The sequence below is a fragment of the Rhinopithecus roxellana genome, chromosome 17 (genome assembly GCF_007565055.1).
Source record: "Rhinopithecus roxellana isolate Shanxi Qingling chromosome 17, ASM756505v1, whole genome shotgun sequence".
In the NCBI taxonomy this organism is placed as follows: domain Eukaryota; kingdom Metazoa; phylum Chordata; class Mammalia; order Primates; family Cercopithecidae; genus Rhinopithecus; species Rhinopithecus roxellana.
In genome coordinates this window covers 19,155,029-19,173,175 of record NC_044565.1, presented here as the reverse complement: position 1 = coordinate 19,173,175, position 18,147 = coordinate 19,155,029, and the positions used below count along the sequence as shown (strand labels likewise).

General features: G+C 39.5%; 1 protein-coding gene across 1 annotated transcript in view; it reads right to left on the bottom strand.

The window, feature by feature from the left end:
- CHMP3 (charged multivesicular body protein 3) overlaps positions 1-18,147 on the bottom strand; it is a 78,087-nt gene that overhangs the window by 18,722 nt on the left and 41,218 nt on the right. Inside the window, exon 3 of the mRNA XM_010368745.2 lies at positions 5,899-6,078. Within this exon, the coding sequence (XP_010367047.1) occupies positions 5,899-6,078 (180 nt within the window). The remainder of the gene's footprint in view (positions 1-5,898; positions 6,079-18,147) is intronic.

Here is an 18,147-nt window from a genome sequence, read left to right as displayed (position 1 = left end):
TAATAGTTCATCTTCCTTCAGAATTCATCAGTGCTTGAAAGGAGCCATCCCTGATTCTACATTTCTCTTTTACATTCTCCCAGTGCATATCACAGTTTGCAATTATAAATATCCATTTGATTATTAAATTTATTACTTTTAATTTTTATATTTCTTCAATTATCTGCAATTTACCCCATACCTAGAGGGCAGTGATTGTGCCTGTAATATTCACGATTTTAACCCCAGTGCCCAGCAGTATGCCTAGCACATAATAGGGCTTTTAAGAGATATTTATTAAATGAATTAACATTTTGGTTTTTGTAGCTCAGTCTATATGCCTGAAAAGACTAGAGAGGGCAGGTACTCAGAAAGCCTATATTTAAATCTAGCTTCCCCTACCCTCCTCCCTTCCACTGTCTCCTCTGCCTCCCTCCCTCCCACCCACCTCTTTCTTTAAAAAGAGAAGTGGGATAGGAAAGAAGAGAATGATTGGGAGAAGTTCTGAGAAACAGTATACGGAACGTATGAAAATTTCAAAAAGACAACTATCATTAACAAAAGAAAATACTGCACCAACGAGGAAGAACAGAATGATTTTTTTTTTTTAAATAAGAAACTGAGAACTCTTTCTTGAAAATTAAAGTTAAGATAGCCAAAATAAAGAATTCATGAGAAAAAATGGAAAATAAAGTTGAGGAAATTTTGCAAAAAGTAATTACACAGACAAAATTGATCATGATAATGATGATAATATTTAAAACCTATCTATACAGCAATTACTATGCCAGACAATGAAGTGAGCCTCACAACCTGCTTATGAGGAAGGCACTAACTATTATTATCCTCAAAATGGAACATGGAAAAGATAAGAAAATTAAAGGACTTGTCTGAGAAATCCAATAACTAAGACTGTTTGCTTTCAGAAAGAAACAGAAAATAACAGTGCAAAGGCAATGTACATGCACACATCCAAGCACTGTAGGATACAAGTCCCCAGGACTGAAAAGATGCACCAAGGAATAGAAGGATACAATGCTTTTCTTTTAGAAATCCATATGGAAATACTTATAGATGAAATTACAGTTCATCCTCCATATCTGTGGGTTCAGTGTTTGTAAATTCAACCAACCAAAGACAACAAAATATTCAATATCAAAAATATTCAACCACAATGAAAATGAAAGGCTGTGTCTGTACCAAACACGGATAAGCTTTTTGTCATTATTCCCTAAACAATATAGTATAACAATTATTTACATAGCATTTGCATTGTATTAGATATTACATAATTAGTCTAGAGGTTAAAATATACAGGAGGATATGCGTAGGTTATATGCAAATACTACTTCATTGAGCATCCACAAATGTTGGTATCTGCGGGGATCCTGGAACCAACCCCCTGTGGACACCGAGGGATAAATGTATATGGATTCCCAGGCGAAAACATAGGGACTAGGTGGGATGAATATAAATTAAGTAAAATCAGCCAAGAGTTGACAATTGTTTAAGCTGGGTGATAGGTACATAGAGATTCATTTGGGTATTCACTCTGCTTTTGCATATGCTTAAAATTTCCATAATAAGAAGTTAAAGAGAAAACAATAAGGACAATTCAAACAATCCAACTTCTCTCCTGAGAATAAACCTTTTTCAGACCTCTGTTTATCCACTTATTTATTTACACATCTACACAAACACATCCTCTATTTACTTATTTACAGAGTGCTATCATGCTATATATACTGTTCTGCAACTTGATTTCTTATTAAATGATGCATCATTAACATCTTTCTATAGCTGAATACTATGCTGAAACCTGAATAAATCATAATTTACTAATTCAATCCTTCACTGAAGAAAAATAAAATGTTAACAGTTCCCCTGTTACAAACAACTTTCTGTTGTTGGCTTTACTTATGTGTATTTTACTAATTGGGTAAAAATGCCCAATGCCTATAATTGTACAATTATAAAACTATTTCAAAAACAAACTTAAATATAAAAAAAAACTTCAAAATCAATAAAATTCACATTAACAACGTAAATTTCATGTGATACTTTGCTGAACTAAAACACCACTTATAATGTGGGTTATGCTACAGATAAAATACTTGAGAACTATGCATATATATATACTGTTCTCATCTATCTGTCCGGCGACTCCTTTCCCACTTTTCTCCATTAAGACTACTGAGGTTGCAGTGAGCCGAGATGGCACCACTGCACTCCAGCCTGGGCAACAGTGCAAGACCTTGTCTCAAAAAATAAAATAAAAAAAGACTACTTAAAATCCTTGCATCAGATGGGATTTCTTTGGTAAGGATATTTACATAGTAAGTTGGGTTTTCCTCTTTTCACACTGGATTGCCACAGTGAAATCTGACACCAAACCTCAAAAACAAAAATGCAAATGGGGGATTGAAGTCTCATGAAACTCATCAATTATAATGTAACCCAGAGTATACATATGTTTAATTTTTTAATGATGCCAAAAATTAAAATAAAAAAGAAATTCTCATAGTAGAAAGACTGGAAGAAGAGAAAGTGGTGGGAGAAGGAAAATCAAGATTTTTTTTATAGGCATATCAATTTTGAGATACCCCTTAGACATCTGAGTGGAGATGCCAATTATGCACTTAGAGATAAAGTCAGCCCTGAAGATAAAAATTTAAAAATCAATGGCATTTAAAGGCATGGGGTTAGATAAGATCAACTAGTGGGAGTAAAGATGGAAAGGAGCAGAGGATCTAGAATAGAACCCTAGCACCTTAACATTCAGAGGCCAAAGAGCAAATACTTCACTTTTCAATTCTGGTAAAGCTACAGTATATATGAAACAAACAACTTAACATATTGTTATGGGTGTATATTTAAACAATAGGCTCTTATGTGCAGTGCACAGGGGAGCTTTTGTTATGTATACTGCTGAAAGTGTATGATAAAAGAATTTTTTCCATGCAGACTAATGATTACTTACTATCACTGGCTGAAAAGGTATTTTGGAATCAGGATACAGGAAGAAAGGGCAAAGAAAAGAGAATGCTCTAGTTTAGTAGCTCTGAGAGAATATTAACACAAGATAACATTTCTCAAAAATAAAAAAGTATGACAATACCAATTAAAAAGGTATGAAAAAAAGAACTCATGAACTGCTGCTGGAAATATAAATTAGTAAAGCTTCTTTGGAGAGCAATTTTGTAATTCTAGTAAAATTTAAACCCAGCTATTTACTTAGCAATTCTACTTCTGAGTATACAACTGTCCTAAACCTTTACACATAGCAAAACCTGAAAATAACCTTAATATCCTTCAAAAGGGGAACAGAAAAATAAAATGTGATACACCAATGTAATTTCATCTAGTAGTTCAAATCAATGGACTACAGCATGCTCTCCCTCTCTCTCTGAATATACATAGATCATTTTATTGTGGTTGCTGTTGGGTTTTTTGTCTTGTTTTATAGAGACAGGGTTTCATTATGTTTCCCAGGCTGGTTTCGAGCTCCTGGCTCAAGTGATCCTCCTGCTACAGGCTCCCAAAGGGCTGGTATTACAGGTGTGAGCCATTGTACCCCACCTACATTTATCCATATGAACATATTTCAAAAACAATGATAAATGGAGAAAAAAGACGCAGAATGGTATCTATAGTATGATACCATTCATATAAATTTTAAGATTCACAACAGTGGTTTTCTCTGGAGAGGATGGGAGAGAAGAGAATGAAACTGGAAAGGGGTAGTAAAGGAGCTTCAACTTTTGTAATGCTTTATTTCTTTTATAATATAGAAGCAGGCAAATACAACAAAACGTTAGATTTTATTAGTTCTGGGCCAGGTGCAGCGGCTCACACCTATAATCCCAGCACTTTGGAAGACTGAGGTGGGTGGATCACTTGAGCTCAGGAGTTCAAGACCAGCCTGGGCAACATGGCGAAACCCTGTCTCCACCAAAAAAATAAATAAATAAAATATAAATTTTATTAGTTCTGCATGATAGGTACATAAAGATTTATTACATTATCCTCTGCTTTCATCTCCACAATTGGAAAAAAGAGGCTGTGCATACACTGCTTTATTCATAGAGGAAAAAAGGCAAAATAAGCAATAAGGAAAGTGAAAAATTTTTAAACAAGCTTATCATGGTCAACTGAACATGTGTCTTTTGAGCATGTTGCAGGAAAAATTGAGAATAAATCTGAAACTTTCAAGCTGGCTATAAAAGACAAGAATACTTGAGCTTTCAAACATGACAAGATTAAACTATTTCTTTATGGCACTGATACTCAGTTTGGTCAAAAGTCATATCTAGGTGATATATCCAGTATTTCAAGAACCTAAAATCATCACTTTAGGGCTGAAATAACATGGTATTTAAAAGTGAAGATAGGCTGGAAGTGGTGACTCATGCCTGTAATCCCAGCACTTTGCAGGGCCGAGGAAGGCAGATCACCTGAGGTCAGGAGTTTGATACCAGCCTGGGTAACATGGCGAAACCCCATCTCTACTAAAAATACAAAAATTAGGGGTGCGTAGTGGTGGGCACCTGTAATCCCAGCTACTTGGGAGGGTGAGGCGGGAGAATCGCTTGAACCTGGGAGGTGGAGGTCGCAGTTACCAAGATCACACCACTGCACTCCAGCCTGGGTGACAGACTCCACCTCAAAAAACAAAAAGTAAATAAATAAAAGATAATCTTGATAGATTTTTTAAAAGATGATGTGGTACAAACATTTTGTCATTTTCTTTACTCTTTCCCAGCCCATGATTATTCTCTTCAGTATCTGGAGAAAGAAACTAATGATACATTAATGGTTAGGCATATTTTAAAGCCACATTTGAATGTTAAAATTGAATGTGAAGAAAATACCTTCAGAATGAAATACAACCAAATAATGCATTAGAAACTCATTTGGCACCATTCTATAAATTAAATCACTTCATCTTCTAACTTCTTTTGAGTGGGATCAATGAAGTATCTGACAGAGAGTTGAAAATATTCTTTAGTGAAAAATTTCTCCATAATTTCTTTCTTTTTTACAGACACAGTCTTGCTATATATATTGTCCAGGCTCAAGCACAATGGTTATTCACAGGTGTAATCATAGCTCACTGTGGCCTCAAACCCCTGGGCTCAAGCACTTAATTCTCCTTGCTCAGCCTCCTTAGCAGCTGGGACTACAACTGCATGCCACCATGCCTGGCTCTCCATGATTTCTGAGTCTGTATTCAATCTAAGTATCTGACAGTCATTTGCTGCCATTACTAAAGAATTATAGTTCTGAGTTAGAACTACTTCATAATTTAATGGAAATTAAGAAAAGAAACCAACTAGATGAACGACCACAAACAGTACTATACTGGACACTGAAAGGAAACAATGTTTATTCCTATTTTAAATATCATGAGTTCCTAAAAGTCATCGAAAATGGACAGTTCACACATATGCTGAATACCCATAATGTGGTCTACAGATTCCTAAGATGTGACGAAGCATTAGGTAGACAGAGATGAAGGAGAAAAGGAGATGAGCCAAAGCCCCACAGCCTGTTGTAACATTTTGCCTGGGGCTGCTCTGGGACTAGGACAAAGGTAGAAAGCTCTTTTCTTCAGTCTCCCTCCAAACATCTAAGCTGGCCCCTTACTTCTACAACTGAATTCTCAGGTCACTTGATAACATTGTTCAATACATTCTAACTTCTAAACAAAGCAGATTTATATGTAGATTTCATTATTATTTAGAAAATACTAACAAAAGAAAACAACATTATTATATTTTGCATTTGTACGACACTCAACACTAAGAAAATACAAAGAATAAAAACCAGAGTAGAGTTTTTCCTATTCAAGGAACCCATGTTGATAATAACAGCAACACTGGCATTACAAGCTGACTGTAAGGTTAAGTGCAGCCTTACCCAGCTGGTTCTTCATCCCCATGAGCACTGAGTTCATGTGCGCTTTGGAGGCATATAGCTTGCTCACAGCCTTCCTTGACCTGATCATCTCCTTGGCCAGAACTACACAGACATCCTTCTGGCCTTTCTTGGCAGCATCTTTCACAGATCGTTTCACTTTTTCTTCTTCTCTTTGGATATCTAAATTTAGAACAGAACACCAAAAATCAAGGGTAAGTCAGGTTTATTGGCACTCAAATACATTCTTATTGTGATCTAAATGCGTCTATTAAGTAGAAAAACATATAGAAGGACAAACATAAAATCAAAATAACATAGTGAATATTCATCATTTCCAGAAACAACATCAAAGTAGTTTAAAAGAAAAGTACAATCCTATTACACTTGACAAAATTTCAAAACACCCTTCTTACATTTGTTGGTACTGGCCCTAAGAACGTAAAAAAAAAATTACTGTAAATGCATTCCAGAGCTTGCTCCAATAATCAGTAAGTAGTATTCCCACAATCATAAGAGTACAATTTCTATACAGTCACTAATCATTTCTAGAAACCTGCAACTTAAGGAAAGCCTGAACATATTATAAGTCTCATACCAGCATCAGCTAAAGGTAAGATATGTCTTTATTATATGCTTTATGATCAGTAGTGTTTTCTCCAATTTTTAAAACTGTGACAAAATACATAAAATATACCATCTTAACCATTTTTAAGTGTACCATCAGTGGAATAAAGTAACATTCACATTGTTGTGCAACCATCACCTCCACCCAGAACTATTTTTTTTTTTTTTTTGAGACGGAGTTTCACTCGTTGCCCATGCTGGAGTGCAATGGTGCGGTCTCAGCTCACTGCAACTTCCATCCCCTGGGTTTCAAGTGATTCTGCCTCAGCCTCCCAAGTAACTGGGATTACAGGCACCCACCAAGATGCCCAGCTAATTTTTGTATTTTTAGAAGAGATGGGGTTTCACCATGTTGGCCAGGCTGGTATCGAACTGCTGACCTCAGGTGATCCGCCTGCCTTGGCCTCCCAAAGTGCTGAAATTACAGGCATGAACCACCGCGCCCGGCCCAGAACTTTTTTCAACTTTCCCAAAACTAAAATTCTGCACCCATTGAACAGTAACTCTCTATTTCCCCTTTCCCCTAACTCCTGGCATCCACCATTCTATTTCTGTCTTTAAGAATTTTACTACCCTTGTTACTTCCTTTAAGTGGAATATTTTTCTTTTTCTGACTGGCTTATTTCACCAAGCATAATATTCTCAAGGTTCATCCATGTTGTAGCATATGTCAGAACTTTCTTTTTAAGGCTCAATAATATTCTATTGTATGTATATACGACATTTTACTTAACCATTCATCTGTCAATGGACACTTGGGTTACTTCCAATTTTTAGCTATTGTGAAGAACATGAATGTACAAACATGTCTTCGAGACTCTGATTTCTTTTGTGCATATGCCTAAAAGTACAACTGTTAGGTTAGATGGTAATTCTATTTTTAATTTTTTGAGGAACAGCTGTACTGTTTTATTTTATTTTTTTATTTTTATTATAATTTAAGTTCTAGGGTACATGTGCATAACGTGCAGGTTTGTTACATATGTATACTTGTGCCATGTTGGTGTGCTGCACCCATCAACTCGTCAGCACCCATCAATTCATCATTTATATCATGTATAACTCCCCGATGCAATCCCTCCCCACCCCTCCCCATGATATGCCCCAGTGTGTGACGTTCCCCTTCCCGAGTCCAAGTGATCTCATTGTTCAGTTCCCACCTATGAGTGAGAACATGCGGTGTTTGGTTTTCTCTTCTTGTGATAGTTTGCTAAGAATGATGGTTTCCAGCTGCATCCATGTCCCTACAAAGGACGCAAACTCATCCTTTTTTATGGCTGCATAGTATTCCATGGTGTATATGTGCCACATTTTCTTTTTTTTTTTTTTTTTTTTTTTTATTATACTTTAAGTTCTAGGGTACATGTGCATAACGTGCAGGTTTGTTACATATGTATACTTATGCCATGTTGGTGTGCTGCACCCATCAACTCGTCAGCACCCATCAATTCATCATTTATATCATGTATAACTCCCCAATGCAATCCCTCCCTCCTCCCCCCTCCCCCCTCCCCATGATAGACCCCAGTGTGTGATGTTCCCCTTCCCGAGTCCAAGTGATCTCATTGTTCAGTTCCCACCTATGAGTGAGAACATGCGGTGTTTGGTTTTCTGTTCTTGTGATAGTTTGCTAAGAATGATGGTTTCCAGCTGCATCCATGTCCCTACAAAGGACGCAAACTCATCCTTTTTTATGGCTGCATAGTATTCCATGGTGTATATGTGCCACATTTTCTTAATCCAGTCTGTCACAGATGGACATTTGGGTTGATTCCAAGTCTTTGCTATTGTGAATAGTGCCGCAATAAACATACGTGTACATGTGTCTTTGTAGTAGACTAATTTATAATCCTTTGGGTATATACCCAGTAGTGGGATGGCTGGGTCATATGGTACATCTAGTTCTAGATCCTTGAGGAATTGCCATACTCTTTTCCATAATGGTTGAACTAGTTTACAATCCCACCAACAGTGTAAAAGTGTTCCTATTTCTCCACATCCTCTCCAACACCTGTTGTTTCCTGACTTCTTAATGATTGCCATTCTAACTGGTGTGAGATGGTATCTCATTGTGGTTTTGATTTGCATTTCTCTGATGGCCAGTGATGATGAGCATTTTTTCATGTGTCTGTTGGCTGTATGAATATCTTCTTTTGAGAAATGTCTGTTCATATCCTTTCCCCACTTTTTGATGGGGTTGTTTGTTTTTTTCTCGTATATTTGTTTGAGTTCTTTGTAGATTCTGGATATTAGCCCTTTGTCAGATGAGTAGGTTGCAAAAATTTTCTCCCATTCTGTAGGTTGCCTGTTCACTCTGATGGTAGTTTCTTTTGCTGTGCAAAAGCTCTTTAGTTTAATTAGATCCCATTTGTCAATTATGGCTTTTGCTGCCGTTGCTTTTGGTGTTTTAGACATGAAGTCCTTGCCCATGCCTATGTCCTGAATGGTACTACCTAGATTTTCTTCTAGGGTTTTTATGGTATTAGGTCTAACATTTAAGTCTCTAATCCATCTTGAATTAATCTTCGTATAAGGGGTAAGGAAAGGATCCAGTTTCAGCTTTCTACTTATGGCTAGCCAATTTTCCCAGCACCATTTATTAAATAGGGAATCCTTTCCCCATTTCTTGTTTCTCTCAGGTTTGTCAAAGATCAGATGGCTGTAGATGTGCGGTATTATTTCTGAGGACTCTGTTCTGTTCCATTGGTCTATATCTCTGTTTTGGTACCAGTACCATGCTGTTTTGGTTACTGTAGCCTTGTAGTATAGTTTGAAGTCAGGTAGCGTGACGCCTCCAGCTTTGTCCTTTTGACTTAGGATTGTCTTGGCAATGCGGGCTCTTTTTTGGTTCCATATGAACTTTAAAGCAGTTTTTTCCAATTCTGTGAAGAAAGTCATTGGTAGCTTGATGGGGATGGCATTGAATCTATAAATAACCTTGGGCAGTATGGCCATTTTCACGATATTGATTCTTCCTATCCATGAGCATGGTATGTTCTTCCATTTGTTTGTGTCCTCTTTGATTTCACTGAGCAGTGGTTTGTAGTTCTCCTTGAAGAGGTCCTTTACATCCCTTGTAAGCTGGATTCCTAGGTATTTTATTCTCTTTGAAGCAATTGTGAATGGAAGTTCATTCCTGATTTGGCTCTCTGCTTGTCTGTTGCTGGTGTATAAGAATGCTTGTGATTTTTGCACATTAATTTTGTATCCTGAGACTTTGCTGAAGTTGCTTATCAGCTTAAGGAGATTTTGGGCTGAGACGATGGGGTTTTCTAAATATACAATCATGTCATCTGCAAACAGGGACAATTTGACTTCTTCTTTTCCTAACTGGATACCCTTGATTTCTTTCTCTTGCCTGATTGCCCTAGCCAGAACTTCCAACACTATGTTGAATAGGAGTGGTGAGAGAGGGCATCCCTGTCTTGTGCCACTTTTCAAAGGGAATTTTTCCAGTTTTTGCCCATTCAGTATGATATTAGCTGTGGGTTTGTCATAAATAGCTCTTATTATTTTGAGGTATGTTCCATCAATACCGAATTTATTGAGCGTTTTTAGCATGAAGGGCTGTTGAATTTTGTCAAAAGCCTTTTCTGCATCTATTGAGACAATCATGTGGTTCTTGTCTTTGGTTCTGTTTATATGCTGGATTACGTTTATTGATTTGCGAATGTTGAACCAGCCTTGCATCCCAGGGATGAAGCCCACTTGATCATGGTGGATAAGCTTTTTGATGTGCTGCTGAATCCGGTTTGCCAGTATTTTATTGAGGATTTTTGCATCGATGTTCATCAGGGATATTGGTCTAAAATTCTCTTTTTTTGTTGTGTCTCTGCCAGGCTTTGGTATCAGGATGATGTTGGCCTCATAAAATGAGTTAGGGAGGATTCCCTCTTTTTCTATTGATTGGAATAGTTTCAGAAGGAATGGTACCAGCTCCTCCTTGTACCTCTGGTAGAATTCAGCTGTGAATCCATCTGGTCCTGGACTTTTTTTGGTGGGTAGGCTATTAATTGTTGCCTCAATTTCAGAGCCTGCTATTGGTCTATTCAGGGATTCAACTTCTTCCTGGTTTAGCCTTGGGAGAGTGTAAGTGTCCAGGAAATTATCCATTTCTTCTAGATTTTCTAGTTGATTTGCGTAGAGGCGTTTATAGTATTCTCTGATGGTAGTTTGTATTTCTGTGGGGTCAGTGGTGATATCCCCTTTATCATTTTTTATTGCATCTATTTGATTCCTCTCTCTTTTTTTCTTTATTAGCCTTGCTAGCGGTCTGTCAATTTTGTTGATCTTTTCAAAAAACCAACTCCTGGATTCATTGATTTTTTGGAGGGTTTTTTGTGTCTCTATCTCCTTCAGTTCTGCTCTGATCTTAGTTATTTCTTGCCTTCTGCTAGCTTTTGAATGTGATTGCTCTTGCCTCTCTAGTTCTTTTAATTGTGATGTCAATTTTAGATCTTTCCTGCTTTCTCTTGTGGGCATTTAGTGCTATAAATTTCCCTCTACACACTGCTTTAAATGTGTCCCAGAGATTCTGGTATGTTGTATCTTTGTTCTCATTGGTTTCAAAGAACATCTTTATTTCCGCTTTCATTTCGTTATGTACCCAGTAGTCATTCAGGAGCAGGTTGTTCAGTTTCCATGTAGTTGAGCGGTTTTGATTGAGTTTCTTAGTCCTGAGTTCTAGTTTGATTGCACTGTGGTCTGAGAGACAGTTTGTTATAATTTCTGTTCTTTTACATTTGCTGAGGAGTGCTTTACTTCCAATTATGTGGTCAATTTTGGAATAAGTGCGATGTGGTGCTGAGAAGAATGTATATTCTGTTGATTTGGGGTGGAGAGTTCTATAGATGTCTATTAGGTCCGCTTGGTGCAGAGATGAGTTCAATTCCTGGATATCCTTGTTAACTTTCTGTCTCGTTGATCTGTCTAATGTTGACAGCGGAGTGTTGAAGTCCCCCATTATTATTGTATGGGAGTCTAAGTCTCTTTGTAAGTCTCTAAGGACTTGCTTTATGAATCTGGGTGCTCCTGTATTGGGTGCATATATATTTAGGAGAGTTAGCTCTTCCTGTTGAATTGATCCCTTTACCATTATGTAATGGCCTTCTTTGTCTCTTTTGATCTTTGATGGTTTAAAGTCTGTTTTATCAGAGACTAGGATTGCAACCCCTGCTTTTTTTTGTTCTCCATTTGCTTGGTAGATCTTCCTCCATCCCTTTATTTTGATCCTATGTATGTCTGTGCATGTGAGATGGGTCTCCTGAATACAGCAGACTGATGGGTCTTGACTCTTTATCCAGTTTGCCAGTCTGTGTCTTTTAATTGGAGCATTTAGTCCATTAACATTTAAGGTTAATATTGTTATGTGTGAACTTGATCCTGCCATTATGATATTAACTGGTTATTTTGCTCGTTAGTTGATGCAGTTTCTTCCTAGCCTCGATGGTCTTTACATTTTGCCAAGTTTTTGCGATGGCTGGTACCGGTTGTTCCTTTCCATGTTTAGGGCTTCCTTCAGGGTCTCTTGTAAGGCAGGCCTGGTGGTGACAAAATCTCTAAGCATTTGCTTATCTGTAAAGGATTTTATTTCTCCTTCACTTATGAAACTTAGTTTGGCTGGATATGAAATTCTGGGTTGAAAATTCTTTTCTTTAAGAACGTTGAATATTGGCCCCCACTCTCTTCTGGCTTGTAGAGTTTCTGCCGAGAGATCTGCTGTTAGTCTGATGGGCTTCCCTTTGTGGGTGACCCGACCTTTCTCTCTGGCTGCCCTTAAGATTTTTTCCTTCATTTCAACTTTGGTGAATCTGGCAATTATGTGTCTTGGAGTTGCTCTTCTCGAGGAGTATCTTTGTGGCGTTCTCTGTATTTCCTGAATTTGAATGTTGGCCTGCCCTACTAGGTTGGGGAAGTTCTCCTGGATGATATCCTGAAGAGTGTTTTCCAACTTGGTTCCATTTTCCCCCTCACTTTCAGGCACCCCAATCAGACGTAGATTTGGTCTTTTTACGTAATCCCATACTTCTTGCAGGCTTTGTTCATTTCTTTTTCTTCTTTTTTCTTTTGGTTTCTCTTCTCGCTTCATTTCATTCATTTGATCTTCAATCGCTGATACTCTTTCTTCCAGTTGATCGAGTCGGTTACTGAAGCTTGTGCATTTGTCACGTATTTCTCGTGTCATGGTTTTCATCTCTGTCATTTCGTTTATGATCTTCTCTGCATTAATGAGTCTAGCTGTCAATTCTTCCACTCTTTTTTCAAGATTCTTAGTTTCTTTGCGCTGGGTACGTAATTCCTCCTTTAGCTCTGAGAAGTTTGATGGACTGAAGCCTTCTTCTCTCCTCTCGTCCAAGTCATTCTCTGACCAGCTTTGATCCATTGCTGGTGATGGGCTGCGCTCCTTTGCAGGGGGAGATGCGCTCTTATTTTTTGAATTTCCAGCTTTTCTGCCCTGCTTCTTCCCCATCTTTGTGGTTTTATCTGTCTCTGGTCTTTGATGGTGGTGACGAACTGATGGGGTTTTGGTATAGGTGTCCTTCCTGTTTGATAGTTTTCCTTCTGACAGTCAGAAGGACTCTCTGTTGGTCTGTTGGAGATTGCTTGAGGTCCACTCCAGACCCTGTTTGCCTGGGTATCAGCAGCAGAGGTTGCCGAAGATAGAATATTGCTGAACAGCGAGTGTACCTGTCTGATTCTTCCTTTGGAAGTGTCCTCTCAGGGGTGTACTCCACCCTGTGAGGTGTGGGGTGTCAGACTGCCCCTAGTGGGGGATTTCTCCCAGCTAGGCTACTCAGGGGTCAGGGACACACCTGAGCAGGCAGTCTGTCCGTTCTCAGATCTCAACCTCCGCGTTGGGAGATCCGCGGCTCTCCCCAAAGCTGTCAGACAGAGTCGTTCGCGTCTGCACCGGCTCCCGCTACTTCCCCTGTTGGTCTTCAGCTGTGCGCTGTCCCCAGAGGTGGAGACTACAGAGACAGGCAGGCTTCCTTGAGCTGCTGTGAGCTCCACCCAGTTCGAGCTTCCCAGCGGCTTTGTTTACCTACTTAAGCCTCAGCAATGGCGGGCGCCCCTCCCCCAGCCTCGCTGCTGCCTTGCGGATAGATCGCGGCAGACTGCTGTGTTAGCAGTGAGGGAGGCTTCGTGGGCGTGGGACCCTCCCGGCCAGGTGTGGGATATATTCTCCTGGAATGCCTGTATGCTTACAGCGCAGTATTGGGGTGGGAGTTACCCGATTTTCCAGGTGTTGTGTGTCTCAGTTCCCCTGGCTAGGAAAACGGATCCCCTTCCCCCTTGCGCTTCCAGGTGAGGCGATGCCTCGCCCTGCTTCAGCTCTCGCTGGTCAGGCTGCAGCAGCTGACCAGCACCGATTGTCCGGCACTCCCTAGTGAGATGACCCCAGTACCTCAGTTGAAAATGCAGAAATCACCGGTCTTCTGTGTCGCTCGCGCTGGGAGTTGGAGACTGGAGTTGTTCCTATTCGGCCATCTTGCTCCGCCCCCATGTGCCACATTTTCTTAATCCAGTCTGTCACAGATGGACATTTGGGTTGATTCCAAGTCTTTGCTATTGTGAATAGTGCCGCAATAAACATACGTGTGCATGTGTCTTTGTAGCAGAATAATTTATAATCCTTTGGGTATATACCCAGTAGTGGGATGGCTGGGTCATATGGTACATCTAGTTCTAGATCCTTGAGGAATTGCCATACTCTTTTCCATAATGGTTGAACTAGTTTACAATCCCACCAACAGTGTAAAAGTGTTCCTATTTCTCCACATCCTCTCCAACACCTGTTGTTTCCTGATTTTTTAATGATTGCCATTCTAACTGGTGTGAGATGGTATCTCCTTGTGGTTTTGATTTGCGTTTCTCTGATGGCGAGTGATGATGAGCATTTTTTCATGTGTCTGTTGGCTGTATGAATGTCTTCTTTTGAGAAATGTCTGTTCATATCCTTTGCCCACTTTTTGATGGGGTTGTTTTTTTCTTGTATATTTGTTTGAGTTCTTTGTAGATTCTGGATATTAGCCCTTTGTCAGATGAGTAGATTGCAAAAATTTTCTCCCATTCTGTAGGTTGCCTGTTCACTCTGATGGTAGTTTCTTTTGCTGTGCAGAAACTCTTTAGTTTAATGAGATCCCATTTGTCAATTTTGGCTTTTGCTGCCGTTGCTTTTGGTGTTTTAGACATGAAGTCCTTGCCCATGCCTATGTCCTGAATGGTACTACCTAGATTTTCTTCTAGGGTTTTTATGGTATTAGGTCTAACATTTAAGTCTCTAATCCATCTTGAATTAATCTTCGTATAAGGAGTAAGGAAAGAATCCAGTTTCAGCTTTCTTCTTATGGCTAGCCAATTTTCCCAGCACCATTTATTAAATAGGGAATCCTTTCCCCATTTCTTGTTTCTCTCAGGTTTGTCAAAGATCAGATGGCTGTAGATGTGTGGTATTATTTCTGAGGACTCTGTTCTGTTCCATTGGTCTATATCTCTGTTTTGGTACCAGTACCATGCTGTTTTGGTTACTGTAGCCTCGTAGTATAGTTTGAAATCAGGTAGCCAGAACTTCCAACACTATGTTGAATAGGAGTGGTGAGAGAGGGCATCCCTGTCTTGTGCCAGTTTTCAAAGGGAATTTTTCCAGTTTTTGCCCATTCAGTATATTAGCTGTGGGTTTGTCATAAATAGCTCTTATTATTTTGAGGTATGTTCCATCGATACCGAATTTATTGAGCGTTTTTAGCATGAAGGGCTGTTGAATTTTGTCAAAAGCCTTTTCTGCATCTATTGAGATAATCATGTGGTTCTTGTCTTTGGTTCTGTTTATATGCTGGATTACGTTTATTGATTTGCGAATGTTGAACCAGCCTTGCATCCCAGGGATGAAGCCCACTTGTTCATGGTGGATAAGCTTTTGGATGTGCTGCTGAATCCGGTTTGCCAGTATTTTATTGAGGATTTTTGCATCGATGTTCATCAGGGATATTGGTCTAAAATTTTCTTTTTTTGTTGTGTCTCTGACAGGCTTTGGTATCAGGATGATGTTGGCCTCATAAAATGAGTTAGGGAGGATTCCCTCTTTTTCTATTGATGGGAATAGTTTCAGAAGGAATGGTCCCAGCTCCTCCTTGTACGTCTGGTAGAATTCAGCTGTGAATCCATCTGGTCCTGGACTTTTTTTGGTGGGTAGGCTATTAATTTTTGCCTCAATTTCAGAGCCTGCTATTGGTCTATTCAGGGATTCAACTTCTTCCTGGTTTAGGCTTGGGAGAGTGTATAAGTGTCCAGGAAATTATCCATTTCTTCTAGATTTTCTAGTTGATTTGCATAGAGGTGTTTATAGTATTCTCTGATGGTAGTTTGTATTTCTGTGGGGTCGGTGGTGATATCCCCTTTATCATTTTTTATTGCGTCTATTTGATTCTTCTCTCTTTTCTTCTTTATTAGTCTTGCTAGTGGTCTGTCAATTTTGTTGATCTTTTCAAAAAAACAACTCCTGGATTCATTGATTTTTTGGAGGGTTTTTTGTGTCTCTATCTCCTTCAGTTCTGCTCTGATCTTAGTTATTTCTTGCCTTCTGCTAGCTTTTGAATGTGTTTGCTCTTGCCTCTCTAGTTCTTTTAATTGTGATGTTAGAGTGTCAATTTTAGATCTTTCCTGCTTTCTCTTGTGGGCATTTAGTGCTATAAATTTCCCTCTACACACTGCTTTAAATGTGTCCCAGAGATTCTGGTATGTTGTATCTTTGTTCTCATTGGTTTCAAAGAACATCTTTATTTCCGCTTTCATTTCGTTATGTACCCAGTAGTCACTCAGGAGCAGGTTGTTCAGTTTCCATGTAGTTGAGCGGTTTTGATTGAGTTTCTTAGTCCTGAGTTCTAGTTTGATTGCACTGTGGTCTGAGAGACAGTTTGTTATAATTTCTGTTCTTTTACATTTGCTGAGGAGTGCTTTACTTCCAATTATGTGGTCACTTTTGGAATAAGTGCGATGTGGTGCTGAGAAGAATGTATATTCTGTTGATTTGGGGTGGAGAGTTCTATAGATGTCTATTAGGTCCGCTTGGTGCAGAGATGAGTTCAATTCCTGGATATCTTTCTTAACTTTCTGTCTCGTTGATCTGTCTAATGTTGACAGTGGAGTGTTGAAGTCTCCCATTATTATTGTATGGGAGTCTAAGTCTCTTTGTAAGTCTCTAAGGACTTGCTTTATGAATCTGGGTGCTCCTGTATTGGGTGCATATATATTTAGGATAGTTAGCTCTTCCTGTTGAACTGATCCCTTTACCATGATGTAATGGCCTTCTTTGTCTCTTTTGATCTTTGATGGTTTAAAGTCTGTTTTATCAGAGACTAGGATTGCAACCCCTGCTTTTTTTTGTTCTCCATTTGCTTGGTAGATCTTCCTCCATCCCTTTATTTTGAGCCTATGTATGTCTCTGCATGTGAGATGGGTCTCCTGAATACAGCAGACTGATGGGTCTTGACTCTTTATCCAGTTTGCCAGTCTGTGTCTTTTAATTGGAGCATTTAATCCATTAACATTTAAGGTTAATATTGTTATGTGTGAACTTGATCCTGCCATTATGATATTAACTGGTTATTTTGCTCTTTAGTTGATGCAGTTTCTTCCTAGCCTCGATGGTCTTTACATTTTGGCATGTTTTTGCAATGGCTGGTACTGGTTGTTCCTTTCCATGTTTAGTGCTTCCTTCAGGGTCTCTTGTAAGGCAGGCCTGGTGGTGACAAAATCTCTAAGCATTTGCTTATCTGTAAAGGATTTTATTTCTCCTTCACTGATGAAACTTAGTTTGGCTGGATATGAAATTCTGGGTTTAAAATTCTTTTCTTTAAGAACGTTGAATATTGGCCCCCACTCTCTTCTGGCTTGTAGAGTTTCTGCCCAGAGATCTGCTGTTAGTCTGACGGGCTTCCCTTTGTGGGTAACCCGACCTTTCTCTCTGGCTGCCCTTAAGATTTTTTCCTTCATTTCAACTTTGGTGAATCTGGCAATTATGTGTCTTGGAGTTGCTCTTCTGGAGTGTCCGGAGCCATGAGGCCTGGAATTAGCCGACCTCTGTTGCTTGATCTCCGCAAAGCGGAGACAAGAGGGCACATTCCCGGGTTATTTACAAACCCTTCCCGCGCGCGCCCAAAGCTTTTCCTGCGCGCGCCTAAGTTTCTCCCGCGCGCGCGCAAACATTTTCCCGCCCAGGAAGATATGCAGCCCAGGGCGCAGGCACGATCCCGCGCCCGGGAAAAGTACAAACCCACGGCGCATGCGCGATTGTAATTTGAGAAGACCCGGCCCCCTATCACCGCCCTGGCCCAACCTCTTCCCCTGCCAGCCTATATAAGGCATGACCCTACACTCAATAAACGAGACTTGATCAGGCTGTTGGTCTTGTCTCCATTTCTTGTGTTTTCTTGTCTCCACCATTCCCACTCCCCCTTCCAGGGCCCGTTCGACTGTCCTGCAGGTCGGGACACTGGAGGAGTATCTTTGTGGTGTTCTCTGTATTTCCTGAATTTGAATGTTGGCCTGCCCTACTAGGTTGGGGAAGTTCTCCTGGATGATATCCTGAAGAGTGTTTTCCAACTTGGTTCCATTTTCCCCCTCACT